The sequence below is a fragment of the Cnephaeus nilssonii genome, assembly GCF_951640355.1.
Source record: "Cnephaeus nilssonii genome assembly, chromosome: 12".
Classification (NCBI taxonomy): domain Eukaryota; kingdom Metazoa; phylum Chordata; class Mammalia; order Chiroptera; family Vespertilionidae; genus Cnephaeus; species Cnephaeus nilssonii.
This window is the reverse complement of record NC_137083.1, coordinates 57,861,486-57,880,732: the sequence shown is the minus strand read 5'-3', so window position 1 is coordinate 57,880,732 and position 19,247 is coordinate 57,861,486. Positions and strand designations below refer to the sequence as shown.

Below are 19,247 nucleotides of genomic sequence, written 5' to 3'. Positions count from 1 at the left end.
GCAGAAAGGGTTTTGTTTTTTCTTGCTTGGAAAATCACCATGGAGCTCCACAGTGATCAGGGAACCCACTTTACAAGACAAAGTCTACTACACCAGGGGTGCCAACTTTGGCCAATAGTGCAGCGTATCATCCCCAGCCTTCTGGTTTTACAGCACAAACATGTGAGATAGTCAAAATTCAGTTGGTGAAATCTGGTTGAATCTTTTAGTCTACCTTGGCCTCAAGCTCTTGACTTGGTGTTGCTTAATGTAAGATCTACTCCCTTTGATAAATGTCCATTGTCCCCTTTTAAAATCGTTTTCGGAAGACCTATGAGGCTATGTATGAGCCTGCCTTAAGGAGACCTTCTGACTTATTGCAAAGGACTTATAAACGCCCTTGAAATGAATTCACAGCTTGTAGAGCAATCTTTCCACAGCACACTCCCAACATATGAAGACATTGAAAGTCATGGCGCCCAACCTGGATACAGGTCCATCAGAAGACCTCCCAACAAGGCCTCTCTCCAGCGAGGCTGGAGAGACCATACCAGCTATTGCTAACTAATCCCTGCACTACAAAGTTAAAAGGTATTAACTCTGAATTCCTGTTTCTTATTTAAAAAGGCTTCCACACTTCCACCTCATCCACCTGATTGAACATCCCAGCCTATAGGCGACCTCAAGTTAAAGTCATCCAGAGTGGACAACCGCTCAGACGAGAAGCAGACGACCTTTCCCAAGATCCAGGACCAGGCCAGTAAAGTCAAATCCCGCCATGCAAAATCCTATGCTTATTTCATTTCCACCATAATGATTATATTCCGGGGTGTATTAGTAATCTTCATTTCTTGTGGTCACCTTACCTGGTCTAGTTATTCCTTATCATTAACCCTAAACTAGTGGTTGGCAAACTCATTAGTCAACAGAGCCAAATATCAACAGTACAACGATTGAAATTTCTTTTGAGAGCCAAATTTTTTAAACTTCTTCTAACGCCACTTCTTCAAAATAGACTTGCCCAGGCCGTGGTATTTTGTGGAAGAGCCACACTCAAGGGGCCAAAGAGCCGCATGTGGCTTGCGAGCCGCAGTTTGCCCACCACGGCCCTAAACTATTCAGTACACCCTACTTTTTGCTGCTTTAACCCTTATATGGGACACCTTGGCATAGAAATACAGGGTTTCCCCCCCCCCAAAAAAAAAATGTATACACACTTTAATATCTGATAGCTCAATTTTGAAAATGAAGTATATTTTAATAAACACTGCCGTTATAATTATTCAAAGTGTGTCTATACATTTTGGGGGCACCCTATATTATAGTAAGATACCCTCAAACCTTAGCTTCTTCAGGGAACTGGCTGGAATGCGGGATTTATCATCTGATGTCTGCCTCTACCTTTGGTAAAACTGATGATTCAAGTTGATTTTCTAAAACCCCCTCTAAAGCACTATGCAGTACCTTGCCTCTCTACCATCGAAGTTGATATTCCAGTAGTTTCAGACACCACCTAATGGGGAAATAATTAGTTATTAAGGAAAAATTATAGCCTTGTACATTTCCCTTGTACAGGAACTTGTTTCTGATCAATGAAGTCAAATTGGTATATCCCAGAATGCAGTTCTAGTACGAATTTAGGAAAGTACATTGTTTTAAATGTGAATCATTCCCTTCATCTTCCTAGAAGGATTTTTTAAGTTTTTCAGTTTTTTTAAAAATATGTTTTTATTGATTTCAGAGAGAGGGAGAGAGGGAGATAGAAACATCAATGATGCCAGATAATCATTGATGGGCTGCCTCCTGCATGCCCCCTACTGGGTATCAAGCCCACAATCCAGGCATGTGCTCTGACTGGAATCGAACTATGACCTCCTGGTTCATGGGTCGATGCTCAACTACTGAGCCACATTGGCTGGGTGCTAGGATTTTTAATCCCAGTATTACTATTGGTCAGTTTTTCAAGTGGAAAGGACTTGCATCTCAACTGAGGTGATTTAAAGAAACATGGACAGTAAGGCAGAAATGGATGGCTATGAACACTGTTGTGTACAATCTTAGAGTGTGTGTTCTTCTTTCCCAGGACTTAAACTGAAAGAGGTAATTTCAAATATAAGAACATTTCCTTGAGGTAGGACTAATATCTCGAAGCAGCCAGTCTGTCAGCTTAAGGCTGCAACCTTTCTTATTTCAGTCTTGGGGCTGATTATATTTCGAATCGAGTTCAGTATTTTGAAGACTAGCTCCCTTCATGAGTTCCTTATCTCCACCTCATGACAGTGTTAAAAACTGAGGTGCATTTTAAGTGATGGCAGAGAGAATAAGCCAAAATACCTATTCGTATGGATAACATTAAACATAACTTTTAAAAATTAATGATTCAGTTAATGGTATTATTGTAGTTAAAATATGCCATGTGATGAATTGGTGTTTATTTGAGGCAGAAGGAAAATCTGTCCTCAGATATCATCCACCAAATGGTACTCATGCCCACAACACTTTCATAGGTGCTATCAAGGATACAGGAAAGGAAGGCAACCTGGTCCTATCTACTAAGAAGTTTTAGTTTTTAATTATTCTGTATGTTTATTGAATTTATTGGGATGACATTGGCTAATAAAATTATATAGGTTTCAGGTATGCAATTATATAATACATCATCTATATACTGAATTGTGTTCACCACACCAAGTCTCCTTCTATCACCATTTAGCTCCCCTTTACTCTTTTTTACTCCCCCAACCCCTTTTTCTCTGGTAATCACCATGCTGTTGTCAGTGTCTATGAGTTTTTTTTCTTTGCTTAATCCCTTCACCTTTCTCCCCAAGTTCCCCAACCCCTATCCCCTCTAACAACTGCCAGTCTGTTCTCTGTATCTATGAGTCTGTGTCTGGTTTGTTAGTTTATTTTGTTCATTAGATTTCAACATACAAGTGAAATCATATGGTACTTTACCTTCTCTGATTGGCTTATTTCACTTAGCATAATATTCTCCAGGCCCATCCATGCTGTTGCAAAAGGTAAGATTTCCTTCTTTTTTATGGCTGAGTAGTATATGTACCATTGTGTAAACGCACCACAGCTTTTTCATTCACTCATCTACTGATGGGCGCTTGGGTTGCTTCCACATCTTGGCTATTGTAAATTATGCTGCTGTGAAAATAGGGGTGCATATATTCTTTTGAATTAGTGTTCTGGGTTTCTGCAGATATATTCCCAGAAATGGAATCACTGGGTCATAAGGCAGTTCCATTTTTAATTTTTTGAGGTAACTTAATACTGCTTTCCACAGTGGTTGCACCAGTTTATATTCCCAATCACCAGTGTGCAAGGGTTCCCTTTACATCCTTACCAACACTTATTATTGATGATAGCCATTCTGATAGGTGTGAGGTAGTATCTCATGGTGATTTTAATATGCATCTCTATGATGATTAGTAATGTTGAGCACCTTTTCATGTCTGTTGGCCATCTGTATGTCCTCTTTGGAGAAGTGTCTATTCAGGTCCTTTGCCCATTTTTTAATTGGATTTTCTTGGTGTTCAGTTTTACAATTTCTTTATAAATTTTGCATATTAACCACTTATCAGATGTATTATTGGCAAATATATCCTCCCATTCAGTGGGCTGTCTTTTCATCTTGTTGATGGCCTCCTTTGCTTTGCAAAAACTTTAGTTTGATATTTATTTTTTCTGTTTCCCTTGTCCGAGAAGATATATTGACAAAAACGTTGCTACAAGATATGTCTGAGATTTTATTATCTACTAGAGGCCCAGTGCACGAAATTCGTGCGGGGGGTGGCAGGGGAGGTCCCTCAGCCCCGCCTGCAACGACGCCAGCATCCTTCGCCCCGGCCTCTGGCCAGAGGCCCCTCCCCTCCTTCCATGCAGCTGAGGAGCGGACACTGGGCTTGCATTGCCGGAGCGATGCCGCCAGCATCCCGCCCCGGCCGCCGCCATCTTTGTCGCGGAGTGATGGTTAATTTGTATATTACTCTTTTATTAGATAGGATGTTTTCTTCTTGGATCTTTATGGTTTTGAGTATAACATATAAGTTTGGAATTCATTTTTTTAAAAATATATTTTATTGATTTTTTACAGAGAGGGAGAGGGATAGAGAGTTAGAAACATCGATGAGAGAGAAACATCGATCAGCTGCCTCTTGCACACCCCCTACTGGGGATGTGCCCGCAACCAAGGTACATGCCCTTGACCGGAATCGAACCTGGGACCCTTGAGTCCGCAGGCTGACGCTCTATCCACTGAGCCAAACCGGTTTCGGCTGGAATTCATTTTGAGTTTATTCTTGTGTATGGTGCAAGAAGGTAGTCTAGTTTTATTTTCTGGCACCATTTATTATTATTAATCCTAACCTGGTATATTTTTATTGATTTTTAGAGAGGGAGAAACATCAATGTGAGAAGCACCGATTGCTTGCCACTCATACATGTCCTGCCATGGATTGAACCCACTACCTAGGTATGTGCCCTGACCAGGAATTGAACCTGTAATCTTTTGACATATGGGACGACACTCCAACCAACTGAGCCACCTTTATTGAGTAGACTATCTTTACCCCATTGTATGTTCTTGCCTCTTTGTCAAATATTAATTGACCATAAAGACATAGGTTTATTTCCAAGTCCTCTATTCTGTTTCATTGGTCTATATGTCTGTTTTTATGGCAGTATCGTGCTGTTTTGATTACTATGTAGTATAGTTTGATTTCAGGTAGCATGATTCCTCCAACTTTGGTTTTCTTTCTCAAGATTGCTGTAGCTATTGTAGGTCTTTTGTGGTTCCATATACATTTTTGGAATAGTTGTTCTGAAATACACAATTTTCTTGTTCCTGATTTTAGAGGAAAATCTTTCAGCTTTTCACCACTGAGTGATATTAGCTGTGGGCTTGTCCTATTGATGTTAAGTTCCTTTTATACCCACATTGTTGAGAATTTTTATAGTAAAGGATGAATTTTGTCACATGCTTTTTCTGTATCTATTGAGTTGATTCAAAGGAATTGCATTGAAACTATAGATTGCTTTTGGGTAGTATGGACATGTTAATGATGTTAATTCTTTGTGTCCATGAACACATTATATACCTCCACTTATTACTATCTTCAATTTCTTTCTTCAGGGTCTTATAATTTTCTGAGTACAGGTTTTTTACATCCTTGGCTAAATTTATTTCTAGGTATTTTTTAAAATGCAATTATAAATAGAATTGTTTTTTTAGTTTCCCTGATAGTTGATTATTGGTGTATATAAATACAAATGATTTCTGGATATTTATTTTGTATCCTGATTGTAGGTTCCTTTCTCTTAGCACTTTAAATACTTCCTGCCATTCTCTTCTGGCTTGTAAAAGTTCTGCTGAGAAATTAGCTGTTAGTTTTTTGGGGTTTCCTTTTAATATAATTCAATGTTTTCTCCTTGCTTCCTTCAAGACTGTTTTATATTTTTTCCATTTAATTACAGTATATCTTGGTGTGGGCCTCTTTGGGTTCATCTTATTTGGAATTCTCTAATGTGGGTGTCTGCTTCCTTCCCTAGTTTTCGGCCATTATTTCTTAAAATGAACTTTCTCTCTTCTCCTTCTGGGGTCCCTATAATGCTGTTCCATAGGGCCCTCATACTACCCTTATTTTCTTAAAATTCTTTTTTCTTTTTTTTTGTTATTATGATTGGGTGATTTTCACTATTCTTCCTGGTTGCTGATCCATTCTTCTGTATTAACCAGTCTGTTGTCAATTCCATCTAGTGTGTTTTTCATTTCAGTTAATATAATCTTCAGTTAATATAATCTTCATCTCTTATTGGTTCTTCATTATATTTTCTTTTTTGAAGTTGTTCCCAAGTTCCTCTATTCTACTCTCAAATTTACTGAGCATCCTTATGACAGTTTCTTTGAATTCTTTATCAAATTAGTTTTCTCCATTTCATTAGGTTTTCTCTTGTTCCTCCATTTCATTTGACTTTCTGTGTCTGTTTCTACGAGTTAGATGAAATAGCTCTCTCTCCCGGTCTTGAAAAATTGGTCTTCTGTAAAGTGGCATCTGTGTAGACTAGATGGCTTTGGCAGGCTGGTTGGAGCTGGGGCGGGCATGTGCAGTGCCCAGGGTGCTATCTGGCCAGAAGGAGCAGGTTGGGTGTCCTGTTGTTTTGGTTGTTCACAGCTGCACTTGTGTGTGTGCTATAGAGCCCTTCTGGTTCTACTCTTGATCCTGGTGGGGCTGCCTGGTGTACAAAGGAGCACACCCAGTTGTTTTGATTGATTGCTGCTGGTCTGAGAATACCTGACCATGGGCACCACAGCACTCTGTTTCCCTCCTACTCCAGGCATAGCTTTCTGCTGTGCATGGCTCACCTTGTAGTTTGACTGACTGCTGCCAGCATGGGTTGGGGTACACTCTGCCAGCTCCCTCCCTCTATGTGCACGGCTCACTCTGGGGCCTCTCTCTGTGCACTCATAGATATGTCCTATTGCTTTGATTGATTGACATGGAGTTCTGAGCTGGACTGCCCGCTGGGCAGGAGCACAGTGATGCCCTGCTGAGTCCCTTTCACTCCAGGTGGGGTTATCCAGTGGGTGTGCACAGCAGTGGCTGAGCCTCAGTGCCCTTTTGGGCCCAGTGGCTCTAACTCTGGATTGGTGTGTAGGGGGCAGGGGCTGTGCATGCTTGCTATGCGCCCCTTCCTGCTGGAGCTAGTTATAGGAGGGGTGATTGGGGATGCACTACTGTGGCCTTGAAGGTTGGCCAGAGCACTTGGGTAGAGCTCTCACCACTGCTACCCAAGTGTAAGGAGAATGTGAACAGATGCTTACCAGCTCCTCTGATTCCTGGTGGGTTCCCCGATTCTGGAGAGCTCCTGTAGTTCCCCATCTTCTCCAGGTGGCCTCTCCCTCTCCTTTGTTGTGCAGAAGCTGTTCAGTTGTCGCTTAGAGACAACTACTCGAAATATAGATGTGCATTCAGTGTGTTCATGGGAGGGGCAAGCTCAGTGTCCCCTTATGCTGCCCTCTTGGACCTGCCCAAATTCAGGCAACTATAGTGACTTCCCCAAAGTAGCCCAGTTGTCCGAGGACACTTATCTCAGGCCCCACCATAGAATAACTCCAGGTATTAGAATATACATACTCTACTATGTGTGAACCCAGGGGACCCGTACAGCCACATGTCGATTTATGAACATAATCTGTATCCAGAAAAAAAAAAAAAAGGCCTTTGTGTGCAAAAAAGGAGTGCCTGGTAAGTTTAACCACCTACAGAAGAGCATGTACTCTGTGAGGTCAATTAAGGTCCAGGGCTAAGTGAAGAAAGAGGAAATGAAAGAACTCTGACTTTCATGCTCTTCTCTCAAAATTATCACACTTACCTACACACACCACACTGACATGGTTCCTCTGCCTCAAAATTATGCCATGGGAGAAAAACCAGATTAGAAAAAGGGGGAGGCACCTTTCCACATGTAATGAAACACGTACACCCCCCACTCTGCAACACACACACACACTAGAAAACTAGAAAACTCCAGGTAGAAATCACAGAGCATGCATGTCATCAAGAACATTAAGATACCTTATAGAAAAATAAAAACTTTCCATTTTAGTTGTGATTTGACCTGAATTTATACACCTACACCATACTTTAGTCTACTCCCTAGCCCAGTGGTTGGAAAACTGCGGCTCGTGAGCCGCGGTTTGCCGCTCTGTTGACTAATGAGATTGCTGACCACTGGTCTTGGGGCTTAATCACAAGGAACAACAATAGCCTGTAATTATTGGAATCCAGAGTCTAGGACTAGCCTATGACTGTATCAGAATTGCCAGGCAGAGTTCAACCTTCTTGCTTAAGAAGGCTTTCAAAGACTTCACCTATACACTTGGAAAGGGTTCCCACCTGTCCTGCTCCATTGTCACCAGGGCTCAGCTCACAGAGATCACTGCCTCATTCCCAACACGATGAGGAAGTCCAGCCCGTGTCACCACTTCACTTGGTCACTCAGTTGTGCCTGACGATGATGTCAGGAACATCTGACTGATTGTAAAGTGGAAGGTGACAGACCAAAGCACGAGGACACGAGATAATGGTGGTTATAAGCAGAGAATAATCAGAACAATAACAAAATGGATAGTCTTGTGCAAGACCACGGATACAAAACGAGTAGCTCTGGGACTCAATAAACAAGTACAGTACTGTATATTTTGGTAAACAAATGGTTGTTCAATAGTAGATAACTATTCTTTTTTCTAATTCAGGGTTGAGAGGTTTTTGTTCAGAGTCCACACATGTTGGTCTGTGAAGCCATGGAAATCTGAGAAGTCCCCTCCTCTGAGGATTCTCTGGTACGTGGTGGTTCAGTGCTGGGGGTAATTCTCATTAACAAAAGAGAAATGGCAGCCAGACCTGGTCTCCCAGGCAGGCCTCAGTTCTTCTTGTCCTCCTTCTGAGGTTGGCTTCGGATGATGCCCAGGTTGTTCCACACCTCTGTGTACATGAGGGTCCCAATGAAGACAAACAAGGTGCCCAGCCAGTGCCACACAGTGAAAGGGTTCTGGAAGTACAAGATGGAGATGATGAGGCTCACAAACTTGCGTAGAGTCACAACGAGTGTGACGGTGAGGGAGGTGCATTCTGTGGTGAGAATAAAGACACCCCGAATGCACACGTACCTGGAGAGACAGGGTTAAGGTAGTTTTCTGACTACTGAGAGGTCAGCGGGGGAGCACTTTCTGGCATGGCTCTTGGCTTAAATGTTCATTCTAAGAACCAGGAAACTCGGGGGTTGGCTATGGCAGCTCTGAAGCTCCTTGGTAGAACGTTCTGCAGATTCCTGTCCAGCCATTCCAATTGTAGGTCCCAACTCAAACTGCCTAAAACCTCCCATTATTCTTATTCTGGATTCTTCCCACAGTTCACAGTGAAGGCCACCACCCAAGGAATGACAGAGGGTAACACTCTCAGTAATGGTCATCACACCTACCTTTACTTGATCTGGTCCCCAGTCCTCCCACCCCTTTCTCCAAAAAAAGAACTCTGTAGGGCAAATCTATGAGGTGAAGCTAGAGGAATGAAGTCAATCTCATAAGTTCCAAGGACTTCACAGTTTTTATAATGGACTTAAGGTCGTTCAAAAGAAGCATTATTTTAGTTTTAATTCATTTGGAATTTCTTTCAGAATTTTGTGGCAGCTTGTGAAATGTCCCAGGATACTAGAAAACTCCAGGTAGAAATCACAGAGCATGCATGTCATATACTAATTCTTAATCACCCACTGACTTCTATACCTGCACCCCGAGCTCCTCCTTCACAGTGCCCTGTGGCCTGCTGACCTTGGCACCCACTGCCATCTCTTTGGCCCTCCACAGGGAGCTCAATGGATGGGCCTTTCTCCTACTACTGCAGAACAGATCAAAGCAGAAATGAAACTCATGTCACTGAACTGTCAGAGGAATAAACAATCCCATGCCAAAGAAGACCACGCGGCAGAGGAGTGCGAAGGATACTGAGTGATGACATTCATGAGGAGGTAGAACCACATGATGGGCATTGCCACACCAACAACCGGAACTTCATATAATTCTGCAGAGATTAAGAGGGGAGATAGTTGTATTACTTTTGACAGCTAAAGTTTTCATCTTTTTGAACAAACTGAACATAATAGAGATAACGACGTTATTTCCCTTGCAAATAGATTTGGACCAAACACCACTTTACTTGCCTTGATTCCAGGCTATATCAGCCGCAAAAGTCCTTGCATTGCTATCTTAAAGCAAATGAGAATTTATCTTAAGTTTAAAATAAACTCTTTACCATTCACCTAAACAGGACTCCACTTTACAGAGAAAGGCTGTGAATCACAGAGAAGTTCAAATGATATGGTCTTAACATCTCAATACAGAGAAAAGACAACCAGTAACTAAATGCCATTTGAAAATACTGTCAATCCTACTAGTAATCAAATAATTCTAAATTAAACTAGGCTGTAGCATTTTATATCTATTAAATTAGCAACTAAAAATTTACAAATAATATTCTAATCTGGCAAGGTAAAAGTGGAATTGGCAGCCATTCAGTTGATGGTAGTATAAATTGACTTTTTAAAAATCAATTTCACAATTCTTATTAAGGGGGCATAAAAGTATTGATACCCATTCTTAGGAAAAACTCTGAATTAATCTAAATGTCCAATGATAGAGCAATGTGTGTGTAAGCAAAGTTGTTCTGACTAGATGAGGCATTGTATGTACATTCTATTTAAAATATAAGGACTATATATAGTCACACAAAAAACTAAGAATGAAAGTGAAAAAGGAAATATAAATTTTATCTATACAAGGGTTACAACGATATAAGAATTTATGTAAATAGTGTCTGGAAGGAAACTGGTAAAATGAAATTAGCTGATGTGTAAGGTGATGGAAGTTAAACTTCTTTTTAAATACATTCTTATGTTTTATATATTTAGGTTTGTACACTGCACATCTGGAAGGAAACAAAATGCCCATGATTAACAAGAATAAGGACATAACAACCCTCTCAGGGTCACTTCTTTTATATTGCTAACTTGTTCTTTGAGTTTGAAATATACAGCATAACTTAGGAAATTCCGAAGGTGATGCTGAGTTCTGGTTAGGAAAAGAACATTAATTTTCTTTTGCAAAAAAATTAAAAGCCATCTAGATAAAGAGATAACTGTATGTCTGGACTAGTGAGAAATCCCAATAATCTGGGATTCTATTCTCTTTGAAACACTCAGCAAGTATTGAAATGAAAAGAAAGTTAACAAATGTTATTACTGTTTAATAACTTTAGAGAGCCACTGTATCAATTTGCTGAGGAAAGAGACAATCAGTATGATATAAAACATTTAGATGGATATTTGACTCTTTTAGAAAAAATCAAGGATAATAGGTTCCAGACGCTAAAAGTCAAGAAGAGAAAAAAATGTATATTTAACTTAGGGATGATTCTGAAAAAGTTAAAGGCAGATTCTAAAAAAATAAAAATGTATAAGTACCCAGCACTGCAACTTTTGGAAGAATCATTCTAGTTATCAAATCAAAATGAATTTGATAGTGTGTTTACTCAAATAGCTCTTTGCTATGTGGGGACTGTCAGAAACTCTGAAAACCATGTGTCAAAAATCAGCTGTATGTTAATCACACCTCAATAAAAAAATCAGAAATGGGTAAAACTTTCTCACACACGTATTTTTTGGGTGGAAAAAATGGGAGAGGCCACGTTGCAAACTCAGAGAGCAGTTCAACTTCACAGCTCATGCTCAGAGCAAGCAAATGTTTACTGGGCGCCTCCCACCATTCCACAAAGCACACTTTTAGAGGTGAGCACATCAAGCCTTATGTTGTAAGATGTTTATTTGTTCACTTGTCTATATAACACTGTCTTTTAGTAGCTAATCAGATCATATAAGTAATTTCTTTCAAGTTAACTGGCAATTGATAGCTAATTTATTAGTCACTTTAAAAAGTAATAGCTAACTAATGCTGTAGACTTTTGAATTAATTTTGCTTATTCCCTTAAGCTCTAACCTGTCACCATTTTTGCTTCCTCTTCCCCAAGGCTCCCATCTCTGCTGTGTGCTAGGACTATTTATTTGCATCCTTGAAAAGCAAACCTTCCACATTCAAATGCAAACACACAATTCCAAAGCAAAACAGAAAATTTGAAGATACATAGTCTCTTACTTCTCTTGCAAATCATTGAGAAACACCTGCAAACGCTTTTGCTGCTGCAACTACTGATTAATGGCACTATAGTCCAGGAAGGTAGAATGGGGAGGGTTTAAGTGGGCCTGTTGACTTGCATAAAAACATCAGTGGTCAAGTCCAGCGGAAAACTGAAACTTGCCTTGGACTTGGAAGCTCTCAGGCAATTCTACTGAGTAACCCCAAACTCACCAGACTTATTGAAAAGAGCTGCATGGTCATAAATGTCAGAAGCCAAGAAGATGAATCCAGGCAGTGGAAGGGCATGCTAGGGGAAGAAATATTTCACATAAATTGAAATGCAACACAGGACAGAATAATGAGTAGTTTTATAAGTTGCTTGGAAAGCAATCAAGTAAAGCAAATAAGACTAAGTTAAATGTATCCAGTGCTTCTAACGACCTGACACTGTCTGGCACAATAACCCCCAAATTACCGTACTTGCCCTATGGAGTTTGTGATGATGATCACACACACACACAACAAAAGGGAATACACACAGTCATTGTGTCCAAAGATTTGTTATGTTTTACTAATTTTGAGAATAGTTAAGCAAATATAATGGATTTAAAAATAATAAAGAACATGGGGCAGGTCCCGGCTGGTGTGGCTCAATGATTAGAGCGATGGCCCGAGCACCTCGATTTCCAGTCAAGGGCATGTACCTAGGTTGCGGGTTTGATACCTGCCCCAGTTGGGGCAGGTGCAGGAGGAACCAATGTATGTCTCTCACACTGATCTCTCTCTCCCCCTCCACTTTCTTTATCAATGGAAAAAAATACCCTCAGGTGAGGATTAACAACAACAACAAAAGGAATGTGGAGGCAGAGTTCAGACTGTTTAGAACAGTAGTAAGAAAAGAGATTGGAGAACAATACAATGTCAGGAAAAAAATAAATGAAGACAAGAATGAAAAGAGGTGGAAGAGGAAACAACACATAAGCAAAGAATAATGTACTTGACACCAACCCACCACCACAATAATTGAATAAGGAATCACGGCTAACGTTTACTCAGAAGTCACCATGTGCCACTTACTGTTCTAAAAGAAAGATGTGAACCAAATGGAGTGGTTATTTTTACATTCCCAGCCAGGTACTCTAGTTCCAACTAATAAGCCAAACTGCTTGTCTGCAGCTTCAGTACAAAAAGTTGGCAGTGAAGGAATCCCCAAGTTACCGAACCTCACCCTGACCTTGAGGGGCTTTGCTCTGGGCATTATCACAATAGGAGAGAGGGAGGAGGAAGAGGAGAAGGCTCTAGACCAGCAGTTTAAAACACAGAAGCCGAAGCATATATTATTGCTATTTAAACTCTCCATAAAATGACTGAAGCCCATCTGAGGGCCTCCTCTCGCCCATCTTCCCCAACCCTCTCAAAGGCCTGCCTGCACATATTCCCCTGGGCATGCAGTTTTTGCAGCTTAGTTTCCTTTTCCAGGTTTCCAGATTAGTCGGAACGTGGGTGCATCTGCAGGAACACTGGGGTCAGGTTCCTGGTCTGCACGGTGGCTCCTGGCATGTTCACGCAGACTGGCCGTGACCACCTGTGTAGAGGGCTGTGGCTCATAGCCCTTCACTGGATGATAAACTGATCCTTCAACTACCTCAGCAGGATGGCATGTAACATGTGAAATCACACATTACAATAACATAATAACTCAGTAATTTTATCCTCCCAGGTTCAAGAAATTGCTTACATTGTAAAACAAAGCCTCCTTGGAGTGCTTCCCAAACTGTTTGTATAGAGTCTCTTGGAAGATGCCCATCCTCGCGGACATCAGGAGCGCGAACGTCAGCGCCCCGATACCTACAAAACAAAGGCCGAGTTACAAGACACCTGCATGCGCTCTTTCCAGATACTTTGTTAAACAACATTTATTGACAGTTTACATGTACGACAAATATCACAAACTAGCTGTAGAATATGCACAAAACTTTAAAAAGAAATAAAAATCAACCATAATATTACCATCCAGTCCTTGATAGCTTTCTACATCTCTCTAAGCCAGGATCATAATGAGTACAGAGTTTTATGTCTTGCTTTTTTCAGAATCTTTTTCTGGATTTTTCTTCAGGTCATTCATTAAAATTTTTTCAAAAGTGTGATTTAATGGCTACATATTACTCTTCTCATGTGGATGTACTTAACTGTCTTACAATATGAGAATGGTTAGATGACTTCCAATTATTTCTTCATTAAAATCAATGTACATCTGTATATGTAAATCTTTTTTAAAATGTTATTTCCTTAGTATGAACTCTCATAAGTGGAATTACTGAGTCAAAAGTTATAGGCATTTTAAAAACTCAATACATACACTTTTTTCCAGAAAGGCATGTCAATTTATACTGTAAACAGTTTATGTGAAAATGGTTGTCCTATTGCACCCTCAGCAGCAAGGAGAATAATCATTTATTATCTTGCCATTATAATGGATCAAAAATAAAGATACTGCATTTTGGATTCAAGTTGCATTTCTTTGATTATTAGACTAGTTAGAGGCTGAACATAAAATTATAGGACATTAATATTTTCCTCCATAAATGGTACGTTCAAATCCTTTGCAAACTTCTCCTAATAGATGAAGTGTTCTTCTAATAGCTCACAGCGATCTTTCTGTGTTAGGAATGGCAATCTGAAGGGGGGTAAAGTTTCAAAGCCAAGAAGCAAGGAGAATCCAGTTCCTTCCCTGCTATTTCTCTTTCGCCTGGTCAGTCTCAACCTGTCATTGCTAGCCCTGAAAGCACCTGGGAAGAGCTTCCCCTCTGTGTCTCACAATGGGAGGGCCAAGCCCTACAGGAATTGTCTCATTACTTTCACAAAGAGATACAATTCCAGAGATTCTGCTGACCAGTCAAGTCTGGGAACACTGCCACATGGAACCCCTAACTTCTGAAGAAAATACATCTAAGATTTAGAAATGGGTCCCTTTAGAGTCCACTGCTACAACATGCCCTTCTGAAGAAGTCTATACTCAGTAATCCTATCTAATAAAAGGGTAATATGCAAATTAACCATCACTCTTGTCATAAAGATGGCAGCGCCCATAGCCACAAGATGGCGGCGCCCAGTCCGCTCAGCCCTGCCTGAGTCCCCCAGTCCCAGGGGGACGGCCGCTGAGAGTGGGCAGCGTGAGCGGCCTGGCGGGCACAGAGTGGCTGGTGGGGGGGCGGAACGCTTGTGTTGTTGCCCTGGCGATGAGGCAAGCATTCCGCGCCGAACCGTGGATGGGCCTCTGGGCCAGAGCGCCTCTGGGCAGCGGGCGTGGAGTGGCCAGGCCCCGCAGAGAGCTACTGGTGCACAGATTCATGCACAGGGCTACCAGTAGGTCATAAAGAGACGGATGACAGCCAAGCACCCACAGTGTGCTGGGCAAGCAGGCAGGTACTTTTCTTCCTAGATCAATGGCAACCAAGAGAAACATGGGTCCATGTCACAGAACACACCACCATGACCTCGACATTTCCTTTCTGTCACTTCTTGAACACTGCGGTTCAGATTTATGATCCCAGGTGCCTCTCTCCTGTGGCATCATTTGTTTAGCTAACGCTTCTTGCCAAGAAACATGTCCCTTAGGAGAAAATTCAGCAAACAGAACTGCAGAGGCAATTATCATTATTGTAATTAGCATACTTGCCTAGTAACCACCATGTAAATGCCTGGAATCCTTCATTCTCACTCAAGCTGGACTGGGACGTCTAGGGAATAAGAAAAAAACACTAGGTACAGAGACCAGAACCACGAGCAATGGGCCTGGACACAAGGGAAATGTTTGCTACCTTTTCCCCCTCCCCTCTTTGTATCATTAATAAGTACCTGGTACCCGGGCCCCATGGCAAGCAGTGAATATAAATGATTTGTAAACCGATTCTTACCACCTGCTTTGCTGACATGTAAGTGCAAATAAATATCCCCACAGACACCAGGGCAATGGAAGCATATTTGAATATGCTGTATCTGCAGAAATAAGAACAAGAACACATTAGGAAGGCACAGGTACCCACTGCCACAGGATGTTTTCAGTAGATGGTGCCCGAGAGTACAAATCAGCAGAACCCATGTAAGTTGGCATGTGCAAGGATCAGGGTGCCCACTGGTTGCTACACACACCCTTTCTTGGTGTTGCTTAAAATAGTTTCTAAACGTTTGTGGACCAACAGATTGTTTCATTAGAAAAAAAAAAAAAAGACATGACATTCCATTGGTGACAGTCACATAGAACAGTTCTGACACTTTTCATTCTATCTTCCTGCCATTTGGGCTTTATTCGGAATTTTCTTTCTACTAAGCACGATCAGTCCTTCGCTCATTGTGTTGCCCTGATGAACACCTTCTGTGACAGCACTGTCCCACACAACTATGAGGCTGGAAAGGCTCCATACTGGGCTCTCCCATACGGTCACCACCAGCCACATGTGGCTACTGGGCAATTAAGTTCTGACCAGTGAGACTGAGAAACTAAGTATTTAATTTTAAGTAATTTAAATGTTAAATGTGAATAGTCACATGTGGCTTCTGGTGACCACATGGGACAGTGAAGTTCTCAATCGACTGGCTTCATAGGTTAGGATGGATCTAAGGACTCAATGATGATAAGAGCTAATTCTACAGAGAAAACACTAATTCTACAGAGAGAACACTGGGATCCCCTGCCTGGTCAGCTGCTTCAGGAATGCACGTCACTGCCACAGAGAGAACTCAGAAACAAAGAGGGCCAGAAGCACACTCTCTCCAGTAGGAGAAAAGGAATCCACGTGCCCAGCTTATAGGTGGGGCCAAGAATATGCTTCCTATACATAAATTATAAAAGTGCATTGTTTACCTTTTCTTCAAAATGATAATTCCTAGAATCATGTTGGCAATTAGAGAACCCTGTAAAAGGAGACAAGAGAAAGTTTTAGTGCACTAGGGAAAGACAACATAATTCAAGGTAAAAATGAACATCACCAAGAGGGGAAAACAGCTGGGCAGGAGGAGATTAGGATGAATAATTAGTAAGGTCCAGGTGTTTTTATGATGGCAACAAGTATAAGCCATAAAAATCTATCCTGCAAAATAATTACGCCTTTTCAAAGATGACAATGAAGATAAAAATGATCAATTCTCAATAACTACTCATAGCTGAAGCTTACTAGAGGCTTATTTTTGTCAACTTTTTCATCTAATTTATAAGAGCTTTTACTGTTTCTCCTCCCCCCTCATTTTAATGAAAGAAGTTGTGCAGAGATCTCTCTCTTCTCTGGAAGGGTATCTGTCCATCATCAAGTACTTATTGAAAGTCTACTATGTGCTCAATGCTTTGAGGGTCATCTTAGTAATTATAATTAGCTCTGGAAAGTGCTTTTAGGAATAACACATTTGATTTCACAAAAATCTCAGACCACACTTAAATGTTACAATTCTAATCCTCACTCATTTTGTATTCTTCTGCGACCCTAACTCTATTTCCCTTGACGTCTTTTCTGCCCTCCAGGGAAAACTGTTCTTATATATATACTGAACACAGATCTCTCACCATACATGAGGCAAAGAAAAATCCTCTACTGCTTTGGAAGAAGCATGCCTCCATCAAGAATTGCCCTTTATTTAATTATCTCAAGTCTCTGATTAAAAAAAAAAAAATCAGAAAGGAGAAGGGTCTGGCCCTGGCCTGTGTTCTCAATGGTTAGAGTGTGGGCCCGAGCACTGAAGGATCGTGGGTTTGATTCCTGGTCAAGGGCACATACCTGGGTTGCAGGTTCAATACCCGGCCATGGCCGGGGCACGTATAGGGAGGCAACCAACTGGTGTGTCTCTCTCCCATCGATGTTTCTCTCTTTCACTCCCTCCCTTCAACTCTAAAAATCAATGGAAAAATATCCTCAGGTGAGGATTAACAACACACACACACACACACACACACACACAAACACACACATACACACACACACAAAGAAATGAAAGAAGGGTCTGTTTCATTTACTAGAAATTAATTTTATGTAAGAAAGAAAGTGATGAGAAATAAGTTAAAGAACATTCATAGCAAGTTTGAATATAAAATCAACCAGATGAAGGAAATTAAAAGTTAAAATCTGTTTCTCCGGAAAATGTTAACTTTCCTTTTATTAATCACCCATAAGACCTGAGAAAAATAAAAGTAAATCATCCACTTTCACATTTCTCTCTCTTTGCCTTCTCAGGTGACAGTCAGCCTGTGCTCACTGATCTGAACACAACTCCAGCAGCAGTACTCACAGATCTAAATATCATGTGCAGGGGCATGGCGATGTTGAGGTTCAGGGCATAGTTGTTCACCACGCTGACAGTGAAGAACATGGTCACCATGACGGCATAGTATCTGAAATGCAGAGGTAACAGCTCACCACACAGAATCTACTAGTTCAAGAAAATCAAATATAGAAGGAAATAAGTATCTTTAGTTAAAATTATTTTGCTTATTTCTTCTTTATTAAAATTGTATCACTATTATAATTTGAGTCGAATAATAAGTACCTATAAAAATACTGCACAAAGCCACACTAACATGGAAAAAGTTTAAATTATACAGTATGTTTCAAGAAACACTATTTTAATATGCTTCAAGTATAGATAGCAACTAAAAACTAGGCTTCAAAAAATGTTACCTAATAGACAGCAATAGGTTTTTAAAAGTAAATGGGGAGAGGTAACATCAGCATCATGGCAGAGTGAGAAGACTGCATTGTTTCTCCTCTTAAATTTATCTCAAGACAATTATAACTCAACGAAGATCTCCTGTTCAACACACAAACATGCCTGAGAGATTCATGCATTAGCACATCTGAAGGTGGGCATGTTGAAATGAGTAGGGGAGGTGGGATAGGGGAAGGACAGGAGGGGAGGTGGGATGGGGGAAGGGGAGGTGGGATGGGGGAAGGTTAGGAGGGGAGGTGGGATGGGGGAAGGACAGGAGGGGAGGTGGGATGGGGGGAGTGAGAGGAGGGAAGGTGGGATAGGGGAAGGACACAGGAGGGGAGGTGGGATGGGGGAAGGACAGGAGGGGAGGTGGGATGGGGGGAGGGAGAGGAGGGAAGGTGGGATAGGGGGAGGTCAGGAGAGGAGGTGGGATAGGGGGAGGACAGGGACGGTGGCCACAGATGCAGTTTGGTGCCCACCCTGGCTCCAGCGAGCAAGCACAATAGTAGGGGAGAAGTCGGCTGCAGCCCTCACACTACAACCTGGAGGGTCAGAGGGGTAGAAGCAGTTTCCTTCCTAGAAAAGGCATCTGCCTTCTGCCCTCCCCATTGCAGCAGAGCTGGGTTTAGAGGTGGCTGGGAAGCCATTACTGTAAGGGGTGGAGCAGAGCCCTAAGATCTCTACCTCAAATGCACACACAGAGAAACAATCCATCAAATACCATGAACAACAACCAGGGTAACTGAAAGAAAATGAAAAATCTCCAGAAAACAAACTCAAAGGCACGGAAGACTGTGGTTTACATGACAGAGAATTCAAGACTGCAATTATAAATAAACTCAACAATATACAAGAAAACTCAGAAAGGCAATTCAAT

General features: G+C 41.3%; 1 protein-coding gene across 1 annotated transcript in view; it reads right to left on the bottom strand.

Annotated features, from left to right (window-relative positions):
* Nucleotides 1-8,166: 8,166 nt before the first annotated feature.
* Nucleotides 8,167-19,247, bottom strand: part of SLC35B4 (solute carrier family 35 member B4) — a 39,774-nt gene continuing 28,693 nt past the window's right edge. Inside the window, exons 3-10 of the mRNA XM_079786327.1 lie at nucleotides 17,951-18,053; nucleotides 16,539-16,588; nucleotides 15,592-15,673; nucleotides 15,354-15,414; nucleotides 13,413-13,522; nucleotides 11,906-11,981; nucleotides 9,491-9,566; nucleotides 8,167-8,656 (exon numbers count right to left, since the gene is read on the bottom strand). Of these exons, the coding sequence (XP_079642453.1) occupies nucleotides 8,410-8,656; nucleotides 9,491-9,566; nucleotides 11,906-11,981; nucleotides 13,413-13,522; nucleotides 15,354-15,414; nucleotides 15,592-15,673; nucleotides 16,539-16,588; nucleotides 17,951-18,053 (805 nt within the window). The 3' untranslated portion in view covers nucleotides 8,167-8,409. The remainder of the gene's footprint in view (nucleotides 8,657-9,490; nucleotides 9,567-11,905; nucleotides 11,982-13,412; nucleotides 13,523-15,353; nucleotides 15,415-15,591; nucleotides 15,674-16,538; nucleotides 16,589-17,950; nucleotides 18,054-19,247) is intronic.